Genomic DNA, 27,319 nt, shown 5'->3' on the forward strand with positions numbered 1-27,319 from the left:
CGAGAAGTGTATGATTACAGATTGGCTGGATTACTGACCTCGAATGGCCCACCCATCTGTCATGCTTTCTCGTGCTCTGTGTACAAGGATGGAGCAGCAGCAGGGTTGAGGGGATGTGTTTGGCCCTCTGTTGATGGGGAGAATTAGTCAAACAGGGCTTCAAAAGCTAAGCGGTTACTGTACCACAGACAGATTGACTGCATGGGGGCCACTGGTTCATCCTGAAGCCTTGAGGGAAGGGAAGTCAGGGGGTTGTAAAGCCTGAATCACTGGGGAAGCGGATCGGGTATCGGGATAGTGCGAGGCCTGGGACCTTTATGAGCTTATGGGGACTCTGGGCAGGTCATAATGGTGACACAGAGGGGCCCCAGACCAGCTCTTGAGCTTCTTACCTGGAGAACACACTAAAATCAGACCAAAGCGTGGGAAACATAATAAATTTGATGCATCTAGGAAAAAAGTCAAGTGATTTTTTTTCTATAGGGCTATTGCAGATCAAAGCCATGGATGAACAGTAAAGGGATACAAAAATAAATAAATCAAACAAAAGTATTTCATTTTGTTGGACACATTCTACATTTGACTCTAGAATTGTGGCTATGTTAAACATTTGTATTACTTTTCCTTAAACTGAAATAATATACAATAAATATATAATTTACAGTAAACTGAATCCATTTTTGATGTTCATTAATGTGAAACTATTAAATGTTGTAGGAAATATTTGATGAAGTTATCAATTATCAATTTATCATAATGCTGTTTTTCAAGCAACTAACAGAGTAGACAGTAATAGAGTCTCGTTTTAAAAACAGATTGAGATTGTATCCACGACTGGGGTGGAGTGACAGGAGACAACAGGAGGTAAGATCCAATATGCAGTTTATTCAAAAGTCAGGCAAGCAGTGGTCATCAGGTGCAAACAGGTATATATAGGCAGTCCAGAATCATAAACGTCAAACAGGCTAAAGGTCAAAAGGCAGGCGGCTAAATAGGATAACAAGGGTACTAGGCTAGGATCGATACACGGAGAAACAAGACAGGGAAACGCGTTGTAATGTAACTCAGGGAAAACAAGACTCGGCAAACTGGAAGTGTGAATGAGTGGCTTATGAAGGGAATCAAATCAGTCTGTGAACAAGGTTTAGCTGGTGCTTGTAATCAGGATACATGAGTGAGCAGGCGTGCGTGTTTGGGAGCAGTGCATGTATGAATGTGAAGTCCTGGGGAATGCGGAAATGTAGTCCTGAGAGTTCATGTGAGAACCAGCGATCCTCTGGGAAGCGATCGCTGGTTGTGACAGAGATATTCATTGAAATATTAATATAACAAAGTTGACATAATTAATTTACTATTAGTGTAGCAATACATTGTGTACAAATTCTTGAGCAAAGTACAGGGTTTAAAAAAATACCACAACTTTGAAAATGGACAACTCTACAAAGAAAAGGGGGTCTTATTGAACATATGAACCATGTTTGCTACTCAAAAAACTTTAATACTCTTCCATTGATTAACTACCCAAGGTTCCATCATGTTACTTTGATTTAATACATATTTTCAAAGTTGTGGTATTCTTTTTAAATCACCCTGTATAATGATTTGCCTCAGTGCCTTTCAGAGTTTCCCGCCAGAGGAAGTGACATCACTTGCAGCAAGAAACATGCTTTTTCTATGAGTGCTTTAAAGATTTCCATGCCTTTTTTTCTAACTGATGTAGCAGAGTTGACCAGAATGTAGGGACAAACACAAACAGGACTTTTTTTTATTACAGAAATTACGGATTCTACAGAAAATAGATGCAGTCATTTAAATCTTCATAGAGTAAACACACAAATAAATAGTAAAATAGACTTAATTATTTAAGGAGACAAGAAGCTAAATGTAGTTTACATTTAATTCAGGATGAAGAGACTGTCAAAAATTAAAGATTAAATGTCCATAAATAAACAAACACTATTTCTGGGCATCACTTGATATAATTTGTGTTGTTATTTAAAGCTGTTTCATAAAATTTTGAATTAAAAAATAATAGAGGGTTTAACTTGGACACGCCATTGTTACCTACAATTCCAGAATCACCTATATCAGGGAGGCAGCAGAATACTGCTAGAATGTTGCTGTAGTTCTAGTAAGTTCACAAATTGTACGGTTCAGTTTACATTTGTAATGTAATGTAATGTAATGTGTATTTATATAGCGCATTTATTGTGTATGGCCATACACCCAAAGCGCTTCACAATCATGAGGGAGGTCTATCCACACCTGCACCAGTGTGCAGCATCCACTTGGATGATGCGACAGCAGCCACAGGACAGCAGCGCCAATGACTCACCACACAACAGCTATAGCTGGAGTGCAGAGACAGTGAAAGAGCCAATTCGGTGAATGGGGATGATTGGGTGGCCATGATGGGCAAGGGCTGATAAAGGGAATTTAGCCAGGACAGCTAACACATGTACAGTACAGGTTACATCCAAGTGTGCCGCAAGCCTACGTTTGAGTGAAGGTTTCGGCCGTTAGATCGCCCCCTGGGGGCTGGCTGCAGTACAAGTCATAAAGCCCGCCTCCTCCGTGTTAATGAAGGAGACTTGAGCCCAAATAAAAAAAAAATATTACACTTGCAATAAAATGTCCCGAAAGATAGTTCTGGTCGATTAAGGCACTGGTTATTGTGCTGAAATAGGTGCAGATCTTCATTTTTGTAAACAGTTTGTTTTTAGCAGTAATTTAATGCTGGGCGTGTCATCGTGATTGACAGCTGTGATTGACAGTTTCTCAAAGCGCGGCGTCTGAGCTTCGGCAGGAGACTGAAGTAGACTGAAATGTTATTATTCGATTTCTGTGTTATTTTACCATGACAAAATGAGTTCAGCAGTAAACTATAGTTTCTGACATACATGATCCTGGTGGAACACTGTTTATTCGCTAAGTTCAGGGCTTTTTTCGGGCTTTATTAGTTTGCTGATACACGCCTAGCCACCCAGATAGCAAAACACAGTTCCAGCTAGATTCTCGCCTGCCGGAGACTTATCTCTTAGAGCTCAGACTGACTAATGTTACCTCTGCTGGACCTACTCCGGATGCCTGGACTCACTACCCAATTCCAGCCCGAGTCAATCGAGCCAGATGCGGCGGCCGAGCGAGCAGGCGCTGCCGCATGCGAGCCGGAATCAGCCCGCGACGCCGCGAGTAAGTTATGCGCTGCGGCCTGGAGCTGGCGCGATTGAATATATAAAACCCTCATATTTGTTAACGTTATTACATCCATTTGTGTTGATATGACAGCAAACGCATGCTGAGAAGTTCGGGGGGCGTAGTTGATTTTACATAAAGCGTTTGATTGGAAGCTCGACTCTGCTCATTTTCGCAGCTCCTCCTCTGGCTCCATCAGACAATCCTTCTGCGCATGTCTGGCTCCAATTTCAGCAGTCTTTTGCGACAGTTTGTGCCCGTCAAGCAGGCGTTTTGCCCTCAAGGCGTTCAATGGGAAAAAGGGCTGTCGCGTCGTCCATATTTTTTACAGTCATTGGTTACATCCTTACGAGAAGTGCCATGGGATTTTTACTGATCACAGAAAGTCAGGACCTCGGTTTAACATTTCATGCGAAAGACGGCACTCACTGACAGTATAATGTCCTTTTCACTATACTAGAGCATTAGGACTCACACATTCCACAGGTTTAGCACTCTTGCTGGCCTCACTAACACCCCTTCCAACAGCAACCTAGTTTTCCCATGTGGTCTCCCATCCAAGTCCTGACCAGGCTTAGCACCAGTGAATAACTGGTGCTGGGCTGCAGGGTGAAATGGATGTGGCTTAATGTGTCCCTGCTATATATATAGGGGGTACAGAAAGTACTCAGAACCCCTAAACTTTTTCACTCTTTGTTATATTGCAGCCATTTGCTAAAATCATTTAAGTTCACTAAAGGATTGATTTTATTTAAATGATGATCAGAAGAAATGGACAGCACCTGAGTTAAATATATGAATGCCACCGTGAAGTGTCTTAATACTTAGGACCATGTGATATTTCAGTTTTCTTTTGTTAATAAATCTGTAAAAAATGTATATGACAGAACAATGTGTATATCAATATTGTGTATATTAATGAGGAAAAGACTGAACGGATTTTAGCAAATGGCTGCAATATAATAAATGCATTACAATTTAAGAGGGTAATTTAAGAAAAATTAACAATATTTTCAGTGAAATAAAATGAAATAAAATTAATGATACTGTTCAGTTTAGTTTGAAAGTCACAGTTTCTGTGTATTGAGTAAAACATAACTATGATAATATATCCTGCCCATGTTAATGTAACAATTCCTCTAAGTGTACTTTATTCATATTTAAGGCACTAATATAAATAATGTTTTCCATCAGTATTTACACTTCTGCTCTTGTTGTTAGGGTACAGTAAAAGACTATAGAATACAGTCCACTAAAGAGACTTTGTATAGAGTGAGCCTCCGACCCCCCAAGAAATGTATGATCTACTTTTGTTCTCCAGTGACTCAGTGTAAATGTAATAGGTAGACGGTGGCTGCAGCTGCTCTAAACCAAAAACATGTTTGCACAACATTGAAAATGACTAGAAGTGCTTTATTATGCATGCTAGACTGTTAGTCATTAGTAGACCAATAGCGATATCACAGCGAAAACACCAGCACAAATGCAGTCCTGCAGTCCAGCTTTGATGCTTTAGCTATTAAGTACTTGCTCATGTTTAAAGACAGAACATGAAATACACATTCTCTTGACATCACAGGTTTCACTCTATTGCATTTATGTAGAGAGGATAACGGTGTCGTTTTCAAACTGTTTTCAACAGTTTGCACTTTCAGGCCTTCAGGCCATTGTTGTGTAAATCAAAACCCAAAATGCAAAGAAGAGCTTTGTCATTTCAGTTCAAAACAGTATTGTAAAAACTGGTCTAGTGACTTAACAGAAAAAAAACTTACAAATCAACTCACAATCTCTATGTAACATTACAACAACAGTAATCTGTGAGAAGAGAACTGACCCTGAGGTAAAATTTCCCACACTTTGCATGTTATTTTGAGGCTAAACATGAAATTTGACTATTTCAGTCCTACTGTGTTAGAAAACAGCAATAAACATTTTCTGGAGTATTTTCATGTTACCACTCTTTAAACGGATAAAAAGGACTGCGTGTTGTGGTATGTCATACACAAACCTCAAATCAACACATTCTGAGCACAAATCAGCAACTCGCTCCTGTCATTTGGCCTGCAGTGACTAGTAAGTACAACAGGATTCAACTGACATTTATTTTAAAACATAGCATTACACTCAACAGTGATGATTCTGTGTTATTTAAATGTTTCTGTAAGTGTTTCTGAAGGATGACTCTCATGCTTTCATACAAACTGTATTTGACTGAGCATACAATGATGAAACATTAATATTATGAAACTGTTATCATCTTTAAAATAACAGTTATCAGTCTCAGTTTTGAGGTGGTATTCACTGGTACTTCAAAAAATAAGTGCAATGTACTTATTGTGTTTATATTGTATTATTATACTGTATAATAAAAGTAATTACAGATAGATATAAAAGCATAATGTAAAAACGTGCATTGTAGCCAATGGTTAATGTAATGTGAGCACATAAGTAAGGTCGCTTAATATAAAGTGAGACTGAAATCAGAAAACTTGTTAAATGTTTTGACAGTTTGTTTACGCATCAACAGCAGCATAAGCCTTGAAAGTTTAAGTGTTGCCTCCGTGTAAACTATGAAATTTTATTTTATAAAAACAATGACGTCATGCCCGAATTACTTCATAATTCGGGTCTTCAAGTCATACTTCAAGTCTACACATGTACTTGACAACCGAAATAACAATGGTGAACTACAGAACTGTATGTGCATGGGTACAAGATTGCACAAGGTATATTTACTACTACTATTATTATTATTATTATTATTATTATTATTATTATTATATTATTACTATTTTTTTATTATTGAAAAATTTTCGAACTGTACTCTGATACTTTAGATCAATTAAATGTGTTCCTGATAAAATCTATAAATTATTTCTTTGCAAGTATGACATTTCTTTCAGCAAGGAAAATTTAAAATAAAATAAAATAAAATTAAATAAAATTAAATAAAATTAAAAATAAAATAAAATAAAATAAAATAAAATTTAATTTAATTTAATTTAATTTAATTTATATAGTAATTAATAAAATAATATAAAGTAAGAAATGTGTGTAACCACTAATATGACATCTATGTCAGCATGGAAAATAATAAATAAAATAAAACAAGCATTTTTACTTAGATATTATGTTGTGTCTTTAACAAGCAACCAGTTACTCTTCCTCACATGTGAAAAAAGTACATTACATAATGTATTACCCACAAAACTGTAAATCAGACTAGCAAGTCACACACTAATTCCTCTGATGTCTGTAATATTATTTTCTCAGAGCTCTGTTGAACCAAGGATTACCGCTGAAGCTGGCAAATCACACGTTATCTACCCTAAGTCCGATGAGACCGAAAATTTAGGACAAGTGAGCTCATCAGCCAGCCCTATCAGTCCGTGCTATTTTTCCCACGTCTCACGCCTCTCCCTCGGTGGGTGAACCGCGATTAGCATCACACGCACACAAAGAGAGTCTCAGCGTTTTCCCAGCGCACTCACTGTCTCCTGCTCAGCACTTTGTGCTGCTTCCCCGTGAGATTCTCACACTGCAGCGCTCTCTGTCATCCTACCCCTCCACAGACGTTTTGCCTACAGTTTCGCTTCCCAATAGTTTCCTTGTCCCACATTGGAGGATGACGTCCCCTGTGACCACACAGATACTTCACATCACAAAGCCTGTCCGAAACTTAACATCGCTGACACAAGACAAAAACAAGAGGACATTGGCAAAAAAAAGGAACACAACAAACAAACTAAATCAAGCTCTCTGGGTCTTGACTGTGTTAATTGGTACTGTCCCGGGACGCTGTTCTCACTTCTCTTCCAAATCCACCGCATGTCCTCACATAAACTGCAACCTCAATTAATCTAAAGTGGATGTTCTGTGTCTCACAGGGCTGTAAGGCAGTCATTCATTAGCAGGTTCTCAGGATAACAGGCCTGGGTCAAAGGTGAAGTTATGATGGGACGAGAGTGGAAATGGGGGAAGGCTGGAAGTAGGACACGAGTGGGGGTCAGCAGTTATGCAAATGAACCGGTCTAGATAACAGGACAGTGCAGACAGCAATTAGCACAATAGAGCAGTCTCGGTTATTACTCTAGTTTTTATGAACTAAGCAATAAAACAGGACCACTGAAAAACACACAGACTGCTTTCCTCTGGAGATCTGCAGTTTTGGAAACTCTAGGCTGAAACTGGGCAACATGTGGTTCTTGTTAGGGAGGACAAATAGACAGGAAAACAAACAGATCAAGAATTCATTTTGGAGCTTGTTGCAGTTAATGAGAGTCTACAGGGGTTTTGTGTTTGAAGTTGTCGACCACTTAGCGGTGTTGAGGCTTTTGACACTTTGGGCAATGACTTTCGCACTTGCAGCTATGACTGGTGTGGCCTTCATCATCAATCTGAAACAGTGTTTTATGGTGTTTAACTTACACACTTCCATGTCACAACGGCTTTGTGCATCAAATTCACATCCTAAAGCCTGTGCTGTGATTTCACACCCAACTGTTGATACACACCAGCTGAGAGCTGTCAGTTGAGAGACGTGTTATCATGGGGGAAAACAAGGGAATGAAAAGAACTATGATTTTGATCGCTATCTGTGTGTTATAGTACAACACCGCAAAGTATGAACACCTTGCTTTGTGCACTTTCTCACAGTTCATCCCATAACAATAATGTATTATGATGCATCCAGGTCATGACGAATAAAGTGAATTTAAGAGTTGAATACACATCACAAAGTCCTTATTATGATGGGGGAAACTCATAATTTTTGAGATGGGGGCATCTCAGTGAGAAACATGGTGAAATAACTTATCTACAATAAAGAATTTGCATAATTACATTTCAATACTTACTTTTCAATATATATATATATATATATATATATATATTGATCAGTAGACGGAATGTATGGATGCGAAGTCATGTTGTCAGTCACAACTGCTCTTCGTTTTCTGTATAGGCAGAGTTACCAAACGCTGCTATGTTATTGTAACTTATCAAAAGCATGTAAAATGCCATCTTGTGTTGATAATAATGATTTGAATGCACAATGTCACACAATGTTGTTATTATAACTTATCAACTGACAAACGGACAGTGGTGTGTGTAACATCACAGTGTAAAGTAACAAATAACAAATACTCCAATTATTGTAATCGAGTAGTTTTTCTCAGGAATTTTACTTTACTAAGTATTTTTCAAATGTGTACTTCCCTTGATTACATTTGTAGCGCAGTATTGTTACTTTTACTCCACTTATTTCCTTCAACCTGCAGTCACTACTTTATTTCTTTCTTGTCTGTAGTAATTGGCTAAAGTAGAAAAATCAGTCCTGCGATTCCTGTCCGATCAAATCGCACATAGAAGGTAAACCACTTCACACTAAACAACCTCAATACATCAGCCCTTTATAAATGCACAAACTTTTAGAAGCATTAAAAATGTCCAAGAATATGTCCAAAAGCGTTACATGCAATGATTCAAGGACTGAATGAAAAGTGAAAGATGGTGACTGTATGATTACTGAAATCATCAAACTGCCTTTAACAATCACTAAATGGAATGAATGAAGAATGGAAGGAAGGGTTGAATGAAGGAAGGACCAAACTAATGCAGAAAAAAGGAAAAAATGAATGAAGGAAGGATTCAAGGAAGGACTGAACAAACTAAGTTTGGAAGAAAGAAGGTAGGAAGGAAGGACGGAAGGAAGGAACAAACGAATGAACGAAGGAACAAATAAACAAACAAACAAACAAACAAAGCACCTACTGAAGGAAGGAAATTAAATATGAATGAATGAATGAATGAATGAATGAATGAATGAATGAATGAATGAATGAATGAACGAATGAAGAGAGAAACAAAGGAAGGACCAAATGAACGAATGAAGGATTCGAGGTAGGACTGAACAAATTATGGAAGGAAGGAACAAACGAATGAATGAATGAATGAATGAATGAATGAACAAAGAACCTAAAGAAGGAAAGAACAAAAATATGAACAAACAAATAAATGAGCGAATGAATGAAGGGAGGAATGAAGGAAAAAAACAAAGGAAGAAAAAAAAAGAACGAAGGAATGAACAAATGAATGAATGAAGGACAGAACAAACAAAAATGTAAGAAAGGTTGGAAGGAATGAACGAATATAGGAGGATCAATGAATGCACTACAGAATGTTACGTTTACACATCCCTCACAAACTGCATGTAAACGCACCAACCTTTCCCAGCGTAATTTGGCTACTTTTTACTCATACTTTCAATAGTATTTACAACAGATACTTTTACTCTACTTGCACTACATTGTACAAATGGTCCCAGGAGGACTTAAATGCAGTATTAGTTTAATCGGCAGAGAGTTGAAACTCTTTTGATGCCATTTGTATGCATTTAAATACATCAGTGCTTACACTATGCAAAAGTAATCCAATCAGATGTATTTTCTACAACCTCTGGAAGCCATCTACAGCAGGATCAAAACATCAGATCCCATTTACGTCTGTATTTACTCTCATTGATTGATGAAATGCATCATAATATCAGGTGTAAATGGGCCATCATTGAGCTACAGTCTTCTGTACTGGCTCTTTAGTAGCAGTGTGTAATCAAAAATATAATTCTGAACAAGGGAAGTTACAGTGCAAAAACATGGTCTGCTTTCCTGATGTGCAACCAAAACAAACTAATGTGACTTAGCTTCAACATTTGCCAGTATTGTTTCCCCATTTGAATTTTGGAGGCGTCGACTCTAGGTGCAACTAATTAGATTTTAAAAAGTCAGCTAAATTTGTGTATTGTATGATGGACGTATTTTTGAACAATTACAAAGTTGGTTCATTTGTAATGCTTATTGTTTTAAAATGTGGTCTGACTGTACAACCTGTACTCTGCCCTTTTTCCACCCTAATTTCCCTTATAGTAATTAACCATGATTTGATAATATATAAAACTAAAACATGTTTTTTGTAGTTAAAACTGTGATAACCACATTTCGCCAACATTTTGCTACATTAACCATAGTATAGTATGGTGATTGTAACAAAACTGGTTATACAACTAGTAATCAATGTGCCAAAAAACAAACATACACATAGAGTTAGTACACTATACTGTAATAAACCATGGTTAATGTTAATAAGGGGTGTGCATGTGACATTTTAAGAAGTTTCAGTCAATTGGAAACCTTTAAAGGCATGTAAATACACATAATGAGGCTAACTACATTAAACAAATACACTACAGTTCCCGTCACATCTATTCATCCAGGTTAATATTTGAATATCAACAGCTTATCTCACCAGTAATTACCATTGAAAGCACCAGGAGATCCAAATAATGAGATCTCCTGATATTCTCCCAGAGGAGCCATCACAGCATTCCCAAAAGTCGTTTAGCATTTGAATAACCAAAATGGGCTGGAGAAAAGGTAATTCACCTCAATAGTGGTCACCCCACCCTTAAACCCATATCTGCAATTTCCCATTGTTGTCAATGAAAACAAAGGAAACTGTTCAACATCTCAGTGCCTGATACCAAAAAAAAGTCTAAGATACATTGCAACTATTTAGGGGAAAAATAAATAAAAGCTGGAATTGTAAACAACAGCTTCGCTAGATTGGAGCATTCATGAGAAAGGACTATCCAAATTACTACATGAGGTTACATCATTACAACTGGCAGTGTTCTCAAAAACCAAAGGTGGTAAAATCTGACAACTTAAACCCACTCTTGTTTTTGTGACAGGAATGCGATGGGTGCTTCAGGCAGCCCTATTGGCATGCAGCAAGCTATTAGAATGAGAATAGAGGCCTGATGAGAGAGACCTACAGTAGAGCTTTAGAGCTTAATGGGCTCCGGGCAGCACAGAAACATGTCTCAGTTTTCAATGGTTGGCTCATTGTCCCGCTCAGCAAGGTAGTGGCAGGCCACAAAAGGGGAAGGGTATAGGTTGAAGAGAACTCTTTCAAAGAGGCTGAGTGATCCGGAGCCTGATTCACCCACAAACAGCAGCGTCCTTGTCCCAGCTCCACTGTTCCAGAGCTATACAAAAAGAGCCAAGCGGGTTCATTCCCAACAATACACCTCCCACTTCTTCCTCAAACTCTAATCAGCCACAAAATATTACTGTCGACAGGTTTGGGAGATGATTTACTTCTGCTTCTTGTATGTAAATCCTACACATGGTTCCAATGCTCTTTATATTGCGGTTCCAAACTAATTATCCAGTAAATTATGGAGATGATGAGCAATTAATTAAAGCGATCCTCATGACTGTGTTATGTGTCAGTATTTATTTGATAGAACTTTGAAAGAAAACCTCGCCGCATGACTTGTGTAATGCTGTAACACAACATACATTAAGCATTTGTGGTTGAGGACAAGCCTGGACTTGCCTGGGGTGCAATCTGACCCCCAAATGCTACAGAATGGCCATCTAATCCATTGCTAAATTTCTCATAATCCATTTGACATGGTGGAAACAAAGCACAAGTTACACCAACAGCAGCTGGCGCTGTGACATGGACCCAACATCTGCAATAAATGACACTCTAACAATCCCCAATTCTCAGAATAACAAAATTAAGTCTCTTCTGAAGCATTGCAGAATCTGGCGAGGACGACTTGTGAATCAAAGGCTTGGATGAGCCCTGAGAAAGCAGGCAATGTTTATTTGTTAAAGTTGTTGGAAAAAAGGGCGCAAACCCAAGTCATCTGAGAGCATTTTCACGTTCACGAATATTTATTCCAAGGCTCTGTATGAGAGAAGGACAAAGTCTATAAAAAGGGCAGTGGCAGAAGCCAATAGCTCTGTTTATTCTCCCAGCATGGCTGTGCTAGCATTGATAGGATTACAGGTCACACCAGAAGTGAGAGCCAGGGGACTCCGCGGCCCCTCAGAAGCTGCATTATATTTCTCTGCTCGGGACACAAGTGTAGAGGATATGCTCTGCAGGATTTATAGCCCCAAAAAAGACAAATAAATAAAGAATGTTTTCTCGTTATCTGGACAGAGTAGATACTTTTTCCATCAACTGAAATAGATTCCACCCAAATGGGGCGAATATAGTTTCATTGTATCACTGTGCATGATATCCAGGGCCATCTTTCATCCAAGAGCTTTGGAGAAAAAGAACGAAAGAAAGAAACAAGACAGTGAGACATTGAAGCTCCAAGGACAGACTCGGACTTGGCAGAACTTGGTGCCTGAATGATTCAGTCGAACATTTCACAGATCTCCATTAAATACGCCAAACGGCCATGACCTCCATCTGAAAGAGACATTTTTTCTCCGTTTGGTTGAGCGAAGAGATGACTGTATGTCATTTATTGTATTCAGTATTTGAACGTTTTATTTCAGAGCTGACCAAAAGAAAGAAATTACCCCCCCCCCCCCCAAAAAAAAAAAAATCAAACAGACCACCTAAAGATGTACTACAGTAACTCCACATGAATACAGCTAAATGGTTCATTATGTGAATCAGAACAATAAACAGGAGACCGACAGAGAACCGCTAACCATCAGCACACAGGGCATACATACCCATTGTACAACGATACAGTGGGACGCCACATAGCCGTCATCCTAACATACAGCTGTTGTGAATTTACCCTCCATCATCAAAGCATCTGCACAATGGTTGGAGGGAAAGGAAAAGACAAAGATGAAATAAAAATGAAATACAGAACGGATGAGGGAAGGATGTGCCTTTATCAACATGACGGCGTTTCACCACTCCGAACAGACCGCTCTCATTACCCAGAGTTTCTATGTTAGTACTTGTGGTGCATGGAGGGTATTAAGATCAAAGCAAGTCAGTTTGCATCAAGCGAACTGTTTAAACTAAACGGTCAGATAAGACAACTCTGTCCTCAAATACAACTAACATGCTGAAATTGCTTTGTTTACCCTGCGCAAACAGTCAAATCCCAAATCAAACAGTTGCGCCAAGCCTTGAGAGCTTGTGTTCTGGCAGGCGGGAAAGGGGGATATTCAAATCTAGTCTTATTTAGCAAGGATGCCACACGCATTGCAATGTTGTACCTCTGCTTTGTACAACTATAAATAGCACAGATGTAATCATATCCATTCCTTAGAGATTCTCCATCATTCAGTTCCATATGTCATAGTGGGATAGCGGTAATGGGGTTGCAGCGTTGTTACGTTTATTAGTGGGATCTATGGGCATTCTTGTGGTGAAACGGGTTCCACTCGAATGGGAGATTTCATTTAATTGGAATTCAGCGGTAATGTCTTCTGATGGGGAAGGATCCGGGATGTGGTATGGAGGGCAGACGGGGGCTTTTTTTTTGGAGAATGATAGAGAGGTTGCAAGAAAAGATTTTTTTCTCTCCTTTTTTTTTGTTAGTTGTGAGAGGAGGAGGAGGGGGTGACTGGCAGGAATCTGGGATATAAGCGGAACTTTAGCATTGTGTGGTTTAGTCTTGCTTTTCATTGCACAGATTGTCTGAGAAACCTTGCTGAAGTGTTCCTCCTTTCCAGAGAAAAAAAGGGCGCTGATCCTAAAAAAGAAAAGAGGCCAGTCGAGGTTGACCCCTCTGCCTGGTTTCTTATACTTGTTTTAACAAAGTTTTTGTGTAGGCTACATCAAAAGATTAACAAAAGACAAAATCTCTCTGTAGCAGCACTGGAAAGTTTGAACTTTCATGTCTTGAACCTGTAGAATATATAAAGGAGCAAAACTTTGTTATATTCAGATTTGCTCTAAATGACCATTTCTCAAGTGTTGATTATCTTTTTAATCAAAAAAGGGAAAGACATTAACAAAAGATGCTGTTTGCTAAAAGAAAGTTTGATCCTTCCCACTTTGTCGTAGAACTGCAGAATTTCAAAACTTTTTGTTATATTCTTAATGATATCCTCCAAAATGTCTTTAATCATTTTATCAAAAAAGAAGAAGAACAAATAATGCTGTCAGTCAAGGGAAGGCTTCACACATCACATTCACACTTGGTCTAAAGAGGACAACTTTTTGTGCCCAATCATACACCTAGCGCTATAAGGCACAAGATGTGTATGACACGATTTGTTGCTATTTACACACCAACGCAACTATAATTTCCACATTTTGCGCCACATTTTTTTTAACATAGTAAATACATTTTTTTTTCAGTTTATTGATGACAATTTGGATTTGTATAATGTTATCATTGTTAGTATTATTTGATTATATGCATATTTATATTTGTTTTAATAAAAACAAGTTTAGATTTGTCCACCTGTCGGATTTTGTAAAAGTATGCATCACCATATGGGCGTGTGTTTGGATGTAACTCTTTTTTGAGCACACTTCGTTATTATTGTTTATTTGTTTGTTTGCTGGAAATTAAAACTGAGTTTAGAAATAGTTTTGAAACAAATGAAATTAAATATGTAGACTAATGTATGTCTTTATTGGAGCGAGTTTCCAGCCTTTCCTTATCCACCAAGTGAAGTAAAGAGTAAAAGTAAAGTAAAGAGGCTGAATGGAGCAGGCTCAGTCTTTATCCTATTAGACAAATAGTCTGCTTAACTGTTTTCTTGCTAGTGAAGCATTTAGTTTTTTACTTGTTAATAGCAAATGCGCCATGGTGCGACTCAACTGACTCCTAAAGGGAATGTGAGATGAGACGCCTATTGGTTTATTGCATATACGCTCAAAACACACCCCTAAAGCCTACACTGAATCTGCGCGCACAGAATTTCACAGATTTTAAACTCATCATTGATTCTGTTTATTTATTTGTGTAAATGTTTATAAATTTATATTTATTCCATTTTTTAATTAATTTTAGCAACATTATTGACTAATTTGAAAAAATTTATATGATTTATTTACAATAAAGTTTTAAAGTAATATTTTCTGTCTTTTAGTAGATATATTATATTAGAGACTTGCTTTGTTTACCAAATAAAGTGAATCTAATTGGATTTGCATTTTGACAAGTTAAAAAGGTATTACTTTTATTGCATATATTAGGGTTTTAGTTACAATACTCCCAAAATCATTCTACATAAATCCGCAGATTTTTAACAAAATTCTGCGCAGAAATAGCAAAAATGTCAGCAGATTCCGTCTGGCCCTACCCCTAGCTCATTAAGAGAATAAGAACAACCCTGTTAGACCATGTGCTGGGGTACAAACCATAATTTTTCGTCCTTAAATTAGCAAAAGGACATTCAGACACACCCTAATGCTTTTGCGCCATATGCTTCAGATTTTGCGTTTTTAATGATATCTTCCAAGTCACTTTTTCTTGAGTGTTACTTAGAGTGCATCAAGAAAGTATTCATAGCTTTTTTATGTAACAGCCTTATTTCAAAATGAATAAAATTCATTTATTTCCTCAAAATTCTACACACAATACCCCATAATGACAATGTGAAAAAATATTTTTTTGAAATTGTTGCAAATGTATTAAAAATAAAAAAGCTGAAAAATCACATGTATAGAAGTATTGACAGCCTTTGCTGTGAAGCTCTAAATTGAGCTCAGGTACATTCTGTTTCCACTGATCATTCTTGAGATGTTTCAGCAGCTTAATTGGAGTTCACCTGTGGTAAATTCAGTTGATTGGACATGATTTGAAAAAGCATACACCTGTCTATATAAGGTCCCAGGGTTGACAGTGCATGTCAAAGCACAAACCAGGCATGACCCAAAAGCACATACCAAAATATCAGTAGAGTGGCTTCACAACAACTCTGTGAATGCCCTTGAGTGGCCCAGCCAGAGTCCAGACCTAAATCCTATTGAGCATTTCTGGAGAGATCTGAAAATGGCTGTACACAGTCCCTTCCCATCCAACCTGACAGAGCTTGAGAGGTACTGCAAAGAGGAATGGGCAAAAATTCCCAAAGACAAGTGTGTCAAGCTTGTGGCATCATATTCAAAAAGACTTAAGGCTGTAATTGTTGCCAAAGGTGCATTAACAAAGTACTGAGCAAAGGCTGTGAATACTTATATACGCGAATTTTCAGGTTTTTTATTTTCAATAAATTTGCAACAATTTCAAAAAATCTTTTTTTTCACATTGTCATTATGGGTTATTGTGTGTAGAATATTAAGGAAATAAATGAATTTAATCCATTTTGGAATAAGGCTGTAACATAAATAAATGTGGAAAAAGTGAAAAAAAAACATTTGATAAAGAAAAAAAAAACGATGAACGTTAACAAAAGATGCTGCCTGTCAAGAGACAATATTGAACCTACACACTTTGTCTTGAACCATCTTAAAGAGTAAAGTAAAACTTCTTGTTATATACTTGATGATATGTTAATGACCTCTTTTACAGAAATATTAAGAACTTCTCAGCTGTTCAGTCTGAACAGTGGGGGCTTACTTGTAGTGTCTGGCTGTGGCATGCTTTGCAAGTAAGCTGTTGAGAGGGTTAGAAGTAGGATCTAAAGTGTTTAAGTCTGTCACCAGCAGTTGCTGAGCTGTCAGCTGGAAGTCACGGCCAGGGTCGTGCTCCCAGCTCTACAGGCTCTTCATTGCAGAAGAGGCGCCATTTTTAAGTAAGCACAAGGAACACGCGGTTGTTTGAAGGCCCCACAAGGTCAGCTGCCGAGGATTGACTGGAGCGCGCCATTATAGTGAGCCTGATGTGAATGTTGACATTTAAAAATGGCTGGTACTTGGTGTGATGTCTGCAGATTTTGTTCAGTAGCAGTGTTTTTTACACATATGAAAACATGTCCCAGTCAAATTTCACCCAGAAGCAGGCAAAGGAAAACATAACATTTTGTTATTATATATATATATAATATATATTATATATATTATATATTATATATACATATAATGATGATGGAAAATCTGCATTGCTTGAAAAAAAAAATACTTTAAAATAGCATGCATTTAATTGTTCTTTTTTCTATACTGAATAAATAATGACAGAAATTAAAAAAAGTATGTTTAAAGGTGGATTAAACACAATGCTATATTTTAGAAGAGCAATAAACGCTTTTTTTAGTTTCAGAGTGTTTATTAAATTTATAAATATATATTTAAAGTTAAATATTATATGCATTTTGTGTAGAAACATATGGATTTTGTTACAGTGAATAAAAATTTGTGCTATTTTTACAGACAGCCGTGGTTAGTTTTAGAGGGATAAAACATTTTGACAACAAATCGTCTTGTCCATCTAAAACATTTGAAGCATACTTTGCATAAATATTTACAAATCTGCACACCCTGCTCCTCCTGATAATGTGCAATTAACACCAGTTAACAGCACAGACAAACACACAGACAGTTTTAAAAAGCATGCTTTTTTTTTTTTTTTTTTTGGAAATGTTTACTCCTGTTCGTGCTCTTCACCTCCCCCCTCTTTGTCCCTCGCCTGCTGTCCTTTGACGCGTCCTCCTATTGATAGTCTCTCCGCGGTTCCCACAGCACAATAGCCATCAACGCCCCGCCCACTGGGCGTAACCAAAGCTGTGGGCAGTTTATAAAAGCCCCTCCGAGTGACAATGAGGAGACTCTCAGCGCTACTATGCAGCAGTCGGATGACACGCTTGTTTTTTTAGAATAGGCTTTTGGAGGGAGGTTTAGATAAATGCTGTGTATATAAAAAAACATAGTTTATTGAACATGTTGAAAACATATCGCGGAAAAGTCGTGGTCTCTCTTGCGGGAGCCACCGTCACCTGTCTGGGGTTTCTGTTGTTTCTCTCGCAGCATCAGCGGATTCAGGCGGACGGGATGCAGAACGAGAGCGAGGTCGGGTTGCGCTCTCTCCAGAGTCTGGGAGATTCAGAGACTGATGATGGAGCTCAGCCTGAGCAGAATGCAAAGAAAGGATTCTCTGCCTATTTTTCCAAGCTGACCCGCAGCAGGAGGGAAGCGGATAAGCCCAGCGAGGCACCCGGAGCGGCGACAGACGCGCCGCCTGCGGAGGACATCAGCGCGGATGACATCTTCATCGCAGTGAAGACCACTAAAAAGTTTCACCGGTCCAGACTGGATCTACTGCTGGACACCTGGATCTCCAGAAACATGCAACAGGTATACACTGTTACATATTGTTTCTAAATCTTGTTGCAAATTTTGGTTTGCTTAGTATTTTAAAAATCGTGTGCGTTAGAAAAAACAGTTTTAGTTATGAATTTATCCATATTTGCATTTCAAGTGTTTAAATAATTTTAGTCTTTGCTGTTTTATACAGCCTCTTTGTAACACTTATTCCCTCTTTCTAAAAATAAAGTTGCTTAACCTGTGGAAATTATGGTTTTGTGCTGAAGACAACTGGGTTAGTGGTGTTGCTACAAAGACTTTAGCTCATAACTTTTGTTTTTATTTAGCATAAGCAGTATCACAAACCCATTAAAATGTCATGTTTGTAGTCATTAGGTGATCAAATACATTTATATATTCCTGAAATATTAAAAAAAACAAAAATAAAATGCACAGATTCACAATCTCTCTGTGCTGTCTGTGGCAATGGTTGTATTGCTCACAGGGTGGCTGTAAGTCCCCCCTGCTCCCCTCCTGCTCCATTGTTTGGGGTGTCCCCGTGAATACTCCAGGCCTAAGGATGCATCACAGCAGCAGCTTCAGAGCTGTCCCCTTCTCAGTGCTAACAAAGCGTCTTTCTGAAGGGGGAAAGAAAAGCTTTGCCAGCCCCTTGTCTCCCACTCTCCATGGGAACCGGGGATCTGGAGCAGAGGCTGGGTCAAGCTACCCAAGCGGTGGGAAAAGAGAGTCTTCGTTATGGAGATGCTGGGGGGCACAAAGGGACAGCATCTATAGGCAAGGAAAGGCTTTTCAGCAACATGCCGAGTTGACTCAGTATGAAAATACAGCTCTGAGAAATAGGCCTCTTTTGCAGACAGCACAAAAGCACTCTCCGCACCTTGACAGCAGCAAGCGCAGAGCAGTCAAAGTGATTTTACCCACCATCTAGAGTAGTCGCTTATACTTTTTTACAAAAGTCAGTTTAATTTGCCTCGGGGCTCTGTCACAATCAGTTTCCTTCACACCTTAAACACGAGTAGGTTTTATTAATGCTATTTGAATATGGCTCAGCCATAGCAGCACTTTTATATTCTTGCCGCAACCGAGCATAAAGAACATTGTTTGTGACATTTGTGAGAATATGAAAGCATGTGGAATGTAAGAAATCATATCAGATGTCGTGAGCACACATTAAGTCAGTTCAGATTTGTCTTTTGCTGTCCAGCTAAACTGATACAGCCACTCTACAGGCTTCAAGGTGAGATTGGAAAACTAATACTGAGCTTGTTCAGTACAGGAGTTGATAGAAGTTAACCCACAGAAGAGAGAGTTAACAGCAGGGATTAATAGCAGCAGCTGGTGGGGAGCAGTGCAGACATAAAAGACCACTGCAGCCTAGAATACAAGGGGGAGTTTCTGGAGAATGAGTGCCAGGTGGCTGGGTCTCAAAGAACAAAAGATGGCTCTAATGCCAGCTATACAAACCCTCAGAGTCTCAACATGTGGACATGGAAGGCCGCTCTCAAATTATTTCAACATTCATCCATGCAACACCTGAGTACGTTGTTAAATCCCAGTTATTGTCATCTGAACGGCCGGGGATTATCCCAAGGACTCCAGTGTACTGTTTGGCCACTTGCCACAATGGCTGGCACCAGACAAGTGTTTCGCTGGGCCAGGCATTGTTAGACCCACAGCATGGGAACTTTGTCACATATGTCAAGTGAGATGATGCGTGACTGATATTGCGAACATGTTAATAGGGGTTAGACATTTGTGTAAGAAGGATCGTTTCAGCCTGCTCACCTATTTCAGGTGCTGGCCTGACGGGTGATGTATTGGACTGTTTACATGTAAACACAGAGAGTAGATCCAATCTGTGCATGCTGTTGACACTCATGGCAGCCTGTGGCTCATCATGATGGGAAACTGTCTTGTCTTTGTTTAGAGTTAGTCACAGTCAGCTAGAAGCTCCCATACTCTTGTCAATACACTGTAATTATCATCATTATTATTGCTGTTGATGTTTTTAAATGAATCCCCATAGCTGTTTCTGCATGAGTACTTGTTTCTGATTATAAAATGCATGCTTTGTAATTGTCTTGACTTGATGAGTCAGGACTCTTGAATAGTGTTATTCTTTTCATTCAGATCTGCTTCATTTCGAATTGTTCACGCTACAGCTTCTGGCTTCCGCTGTTTCTCTTAATTTCCCCCCTGGAACAATACAGCTTCCCCAGTGAGAGAAATTCACAACAATGAGAGAACAGCCTGTGCTGCGGCCCGCGGCTATAGTATCCGGTGTCCAGTTACACAGACAGCTACCAAATAGCAGTCAGATCAAATGCACACTTGTAGAATAAGCATGGCCAAGCTCGTAACTTCTGTCTGTGAAATGTAACTGCGTAATTACTCACCTTTGTCAAAGTAGATTTTCTTCTAGGGTGAAAACAAGCTGGTAGAAACTGTGAGGATCTGTTGTGGCATGAGTCAAGTGCAAGAATCTAGTCTCTAATTGGCACTGGTAGCAAAATTAGGCATGTGTGGTGTTTAATAGAGGGAGTAACATCTCTCTACATCCTTCCCGGGTAGAAGGAGACAGACAGCCAGGCTCCAGGGTCTGCCTGGCCTAAATGCCAAACCTTCCTTTGGTGGGGTGGGAAGCCCTAGCAATCTTTGCCCACTCATCAGATCTCCAAACAACCAAATGAAAACCCCCATCCTTTTTTGTGTGTGTGCCGGGAAAGCTGGGAAAAGTGCGTTTTTGAAAAAAAAAGCCCTGACATTTATGAAAGAGACCACAAAAGGGTCATTTTGGCTCACAAGATCTTCAATAAAAGGGAAACTGAGAAACAAAGCCATGTGCCACGAGAGGCCTCTCTTTAGTTAACCACTGCAGCTGTATGCAAATTGAGGCAAACATATTTAGGATTTACCCAGTGAGGTCTTTACCCACTCCTCATTGTTTCGATGCAAAGGGAGCAGGGCTGGGGGCAAATGGCCACACACACACACACACACACATTTCCAATGCACTAATCAGTTCTGAGGTTTCTCTCCCTGTCAGTGCCCAGCCTTCCTTGGCAGCTGCCTGCGTGATTAGTCTGCCCTTTCAGCGGAACTCTGCGCAGATAGCGCCAGCCTCTGATCCTCTACCCGTCCCAACCGCCAGCCCTCCCTGAACAAACAGAGGCATTGGGCCTTGGCCCCAGAGTGCTGCGCTAAACATCTGCTCAGAGTTTGTTCTGCAAACCAATCAAACATTATCTGGCAATGTTTGAACGGTCAAAAAAGTGACTGTGGAAAGGGGGGTTGAGTCCACGTGCATGCTCGCGTTTAAAAAGCATCACAAAGTGAATCCACTGTTGAGATAAAGATCAAAAGCAGCTGAAGCTTATAAGAGAACATTTTTGTAGTGTAGGTGTACATGTTCAAGGCCAGTTGGGCGTGGGCAGGTTGACCTGTTCAGACACGTGGCTGTGATAAAGCGGCGGGTGGCAGGTGCTGTCTCACCTGAGGTGGAAAGCAAACAGGTTTACGGCAGTGCATGGCCAGGGGCACGCCGCCTTTTCATCAGTCTGTCTGAGGCGTGTGGTGTCTTTCTCTCAATGGCTCCTTTGAGCTAGGGCTGCCGCCTCGCACCTGCTCTGTCTTATCTTCCACAATGCGCTCCTAATCCCACCCCGTCTATTTTAATGTTAACAAAGCCTTGAGGGGTCAGACGTCAGTGAATGCACATTCTCTGTGGTGAATATGTATTCATCATTCTGAGTATGTCCGGGAGAATGGGACCTGGTGCTTCTTTCTTTTTTCCAAATGACTTGGCCATTCTTTCTTTGGGACGTTTTAACATGTCTGAAGTGGATAGAGGGTCGAGGAAAGGAAAGACTTGGGAGGTGTTCAGGGGCAGTGGAATGGGGGTGGAGGGTTGGGGGGAGGATGGGGGTAAGTGGGGTGGTCTGCTCCCCGCTTTGTTCTGGGCATGGGATGCTTTGGGGTGCGGAGCAGTTGCCATGGAGAAATTGACAACAAGAACAAGAGGCCTTTATTTTGGGGGGTAGAGTTTGGCTTGTTTAACTTGCTAAGTTTTCCATGGCGTAAAACCCAGACAATGGTTCCCAATCAAGCCGCTTGGGATAAATAGCTCTTGAAGACACACGATTCCAGTTTGGAGCTTGTCAGTTCCTGTTTCGTCTTTGCTATGGTGCAGTGATTCACTGATGAACTTGTGTGACTCTGTTGAAAAAGCTAACTAGGCTTTCTCTTTGTTTTCACAGACATACATCTTCACAGACGGCGAGGATGAGGAGCTGAAGAAGAAAATTGGTGAGTCCAGCTTCCTCAAGCGAAAGTCACAAGGCTAGAAAGAAGCAGCCATTCTTTCTTTGATATGTGCATAGTTTGGACGCAGCCTCCTAATCCTCTTAAAAATCTTGTGCTTAGCTAAAGGGGGGCTGGCATATTTCGAGAAAGATGGTATTAAGTCACCTGACCTCTCAGATGATGGGCATTTCTCAAGTGAGACGTATAAGAGGAGCATTACATGATCATTGACAGAACCTGTCCTCTTGTCCACACAGGAAGCCATGCAATCAACACCAACTGCTCTGCTGCCCACAGTCGCCAGGCTCTGTCCTGCAAGATGGCTGTTGAATATGACAAGTTCATTGAGTCTGGAAAAAAGTAAGCATGCATGAATAATGCTACATCATAAGTACTTGTTTTAGCATCAAAGTGAATCACATTGGATGTTCTAATGATATCCCTTCCTGGATTAGGTGGTTCTGTCATGTGGATGATGATAACTATGTGAACACGAAGACACTTGTGAAGTTGCTCTCCAACTACCCTCACACTCAGGACATGTACATTGGCAAACCTAGCCTGGACAGGCCAATTGAGGCTACAGAAAGACTTGGGGACAACAAAATGGTAAGTATACCAAAACATTTTTACATATATTGGTATTAAAACTGAAAAGGATCATTGAGAATAGAAACTAATGGTTTTTGTTTCTTCATTGCAGAGACCTGTGAATTTCTGGTTTGCCACTGGAGGAGCTGGTTTCTGTATCAGCCGTGGGCTTGCTTTGAAGATGAGTCCATGGGCAAGGTGAAAAAAACATTCAACTATTGTGATGTTAGTTTGAAGATATTAGCAGACTTTGTTGACTTTCTTCAATCTTTATATAATAGTGGTGGCCATTTCATGAACACTGCTGAGAAGATCCGTCTTCCTGATGACTGTACCATTGGCTATATCATCGAGTCAGTTCTTGGGGTCTCTTTGACCCGAAGTAGCTTGTTCCACTCGCACTTAGAGAACCTGCAACAGGTGTCCAAATCAGAAGTACACAAACAGGTAAGAAACTTCAATGAAAAAACTGACAAGTGCACTGTTCTGTGAAATATTCTACAGTTGTGCTAATGCAGTTTTCTGTACAATTTCATCTAGATTACATTGAGTTACGGAATGTTTGAAAACAAGAGGAATATCATCAACATGAAAGGGGCTTTCTCTGTTGAGGAGGACCCATCCAGGTAAGATGGTTTCCGGACACAACTATAGGCCAACAACCTACAGGCTTTAACCACAAATTGCTCTAGACAGATTACTTTTCATTATTAAGTCAGTTAATTACAGCTCCTTATAATACACTTGCCTTAAATATTGTACATAAATTCAATTGTTCTGTAAAAGTCAATTCAGAAAAGCAGAATAATCGTATTTTTTAGTTATGTGAATATATTCTGCAGATAAATCCTATTTTTCAGAGATAAATAAGTTACATTTATTATTTTTTAATATTACAGGTTACAATTATTTCATGAAAATAAAAGGTTTAAATAATTGTGCATCATTTACAGGGTGTATGCGGGGTCTTAAAAAGTCTTAAGTCCACTGAAATATTGTCTTGTAGGTCTTAAATCATTTTAAAAAGGTCTTATTTTCTTTCAGTTATGTAAAATTACCCAATCAATCCAAAACACATCCGATCACCAACAACACATCTCAATAAAACTTTTTAGTAAAACTACTCATAACTAATTTTATAACTGTAGTCTTTTGTGCAAACATATAGTTTTTAAGTTGTTTTTCAAGTTGTGTTGAACAAAAATATGTGTATACAACTAAGGTTTGCTTGTTTTGACAAGCTATTTAAAATATGTGGCTAATGACTAATTAGTTTTTTTTTCTGCTTGGCCATTAAAGATCATTGCAAATCAATTAAAATTTAGCATCTAGCCCTATATTAGGCTGAAATTTCATTCTTCATGGTCTTAAAATGTCATAAATTTGACTTGGTAAAACCTGCAGAACCGCTGTATTTAGTAATTTGAGTAATTGTGCGTTTACTTTAGTCTGATATTTTGCATTAAAACTTTAAATTTCAAGAAGTTTATTATATTTTTTAAACAAAGTCCTGTTTTGACTTTTAAAAATTACATTTAATTTTCATTGTCTTGGTTTTCAGATTTATCTGGATTAAGTTAAAATTTACATTTTTCACACAATTTAATAATATAATAAGTAGTTAATTACCTTTTTGAGGTGACACCCAACACTTGCCTGAAGACCTGGTTTAGGTGTGTTTGGTCAGTATTGTAGACTTGTCACTTTGGATGCCCCATTTCTAGATGATGTCCACTGTAAAATATTTGACTTTAAATTCATCGTAAATTACTGGCTAATAATTGCATTACTTTCACAGTAAAGTACTGCATGTAAATTCACAGTAAATTACTGTGAGGTACTTCATAATAACAGTAATTCTGTAAATATTTCATAATATCAAAAAAAGGTGCCTGTACTAGCATAAAACTAACGTGTATTAATTTCTATGTTGAATAAAATATTATTAGTGTTTGAATTCCTACAACTAATGTGATATAGCGGTTTTTACAGTAATTTGCTGTAATCATGATTACAGGATTACATGCCTTAATTTTACAATAAAAGTCTGAATATGTATGATTAAACAGTTAAATCCTTTAAAGTGACACTAATGTAATTTACTTTGGAAAAATTACAGTAACGTTGAGAAATTCTGGGAATTTTTACAGTGTATGTATATTGCATACATGTACTAATTTAACCTCCGTTATTTTTATGTTCTCATTTAGGTTCAAGTCAGTGCACTGTCTGCTGTATCCAGACACTCCTTGGTGCCCTCCTCAGGTTGCCTACTAAGGCGACCGGCTCCTCTGTTGTATCCTCGTCTCTCACTGCCTCGGTATCTGAAAGGCATGAGGGACCAGTGTGGTATTGGGCTGTGTGACCGCTGCGTTTACTCTGCAGTGGCGCACGGCCTTTCGCGGTTATTCTGGGCTGCTGTGCGGCCCGCCTTTAAACAGTTCCTTCCTGCCTGGTGCCTGAGCTTCCTGTCCGACTCAGACACGACGCAGGGCCCGGCTTTCAGAAGGACGCTTCCATCGCCAAGCTTCGCATGCAATCAACTGTGCTTTACGTCATTACTGTTGCTTGTATCCCATTTGCAATTCTCATAGAATGTAACTTTCTAGTATACCCAAGCCTTTTGCCAGCTTTATTTGCTTAGTTTTTAAATTGGAATTAGCAAATACTTTATATTGATTATTTCTCTCTCCAAATCTCATTCAGGACGTTTTTTTATCCCTCAGGTTTGATTTAACGATTGATTTCCAAAAGAAATATTCTGAGAAAATCAGTAACGTAGGTGCTTTAATCATCTAAAGCAGTGTTTCTCAACCACGCTCCTGAAGGACCACCAGCATTGCACATTTTACATGTCTCCCAAACCAAACACACCTGATTCAGATCAGCAGCTCATTAGCAGAGAATGAAAGACCTGTAATGCTGTGACAGACTAAGGAACCATCCGAAACATGCTGTGTTGGTGGTCCTCTAGGAATGCGGTTGAGAAACACTGCTCTAAAGGACTCCGGACACAATTAATGAAATGAAGGTCCTTTTTATTTGTGAATTTCTTTCTTTAATGTCAGTGTTATTATAATTATTATTGCTGTTTAGTTGATTTTGACATTTTGTGCTGGCAATAGGCAAATATTCCGAACATGCTGGCAGGTTGTTTTAATCTGCAGTATATGAGGATTGAGCACTTTTCTCCCTAAAATCTGGGCATTTTATTGTGATTTTAAATCTTAAAGCTGTGTGAAATAATGTATCAAGTGCCCTAAATGTTAAGATCTTTATATTATTTAATGCCAATGCATTCACACAATCTTTGCAGATATATATGAAGAGATTTTTGGCATGATTTATTAAAATATTTTATTGTTAGCTTTTGCTCAAAGATGTACCTAAGTGGGAGTTGCACAGCTTGGTTTAAAGAAACTGTTGGTTGCTCAAGTAAAGCGTCTCATAGCAATGGCGTTTACTGTTGTGAATTGGCGCCAGGGCCACTGTCAACACAATGTACATTGTTAAAACAGATGGCAGCTAAAGTTGAAGACGTGTTTATAGCACAGATCTGAGTTCTCTGATCCCTTTTGCACAGAGTGGTCTGGCCTAGAGCCACAGTTTCACAGTTGGACATCACTATGCCAACTATACAAAACATGCTAAGTGAGAGCTTGACATGAGCAACAACAGTGATCCTAACAGAGTTTCGGTTTCTCTTTGGGAATGACCCATATTGGGTGAGCCTGTATATCTTATTTTAAAGCAGTATTTATGTACTGTGCTATTTGAAAACAACTGTATTTGTACATAATTGTTTAGATATTATTTGCATTCGGTCACTTGTGGATCAGACCTGGTTCTGATGATTCCTATCGTGTTTTTTAATGCTCTGAATTTCGCTAAAGGCTGTAAGTTACATTCCAGTATCTGGAGTCATTGTTCAAATGTTGTCATCTCAGGGATCACAGTCCTGATGTTGTTACCTTGGGCTGCCTTGGTAATTCAGCTTTTGAATAAAGCAGCATATTCGCTAAAAAACTTTTTGAGAATTGTTGTCTGTTTTCATTTTGGACACTTGCATATTTGTGACCCTGGACCACAAAACCAGAAATAACATTTTTGGAAATTGAGATCATTACTCTCATGAATGCTTAATAAATAAGCTCTCTATGGACTGAGACATGCAGGAAAGCTCAGATACTAACAATCAATCGTAGCCTGAAATTCGTACAGTACAAATGGTTAATGCGAACAT

At 38.9% G+C, this 27,319-nt stretch overlaps 1 protein-coding gene and 1 long non-coding RNA gene across 3 annotated transcripts in view; one reads left to right on the forward strand and one right to left on the reverse strand.

Annotated features, from left to right (window-relative positions):
- Positions 1-27,319, reverse strand: part of LOC141381264 (uncharacterized) — a 94,796-nt gene that overhangs the window by 37,867 nt on the left and 29,610 nt on the right. The window contains exon 3 of one of the 2 annotated variants that reach the window (XR_012401172.1): positions 39-392. The exons of the other annotated variant lie outside the window; for it this stretch is intronic. This is a non-coding gene — a long non-coding RNA (uncharacterized lncRNA). The remainder of the gene's footprint in view (positions 1-38; positions 393-27,319) is intronic. 2 annotated transcript variants of the gene reach the window in all.
- On the forward strand, positions 17,683-27,102 carry lfng (LFNG O-fucosylpeptide 3-beta-N-acetylglucosaminyltransferase). The gene is given in 8 exon segments (NM_130971.2): positions 17,683-18,213; positions 22,440-22,488; positions 22,743-22,845; positions 22,941-23,094; positions 23,189-23,274; positions 23,358-23,523; positions 23,617-23,702; positions 25,287-27,102. Coding segments are annotated over 8 exon segments (1,125 nt in total). The 5' UTR covers positions 17,683-17,799; the 3' UTR covers positions 25,354-27,102.

Source organism: Danio rerio, chromosome 3 (assembly GCF_049306965.1).
Source record: "Danio rerio strain Tuebingen ecotype United States chromosome 3, GRCz12tu, whole genome shotgun sequence".
NCBI classification, from domain to species: Eukaryota; Metazoa; Chordata; class Actinopteri; order Cypriniformes; family Danionidae; genus Danio; species Danio rerio.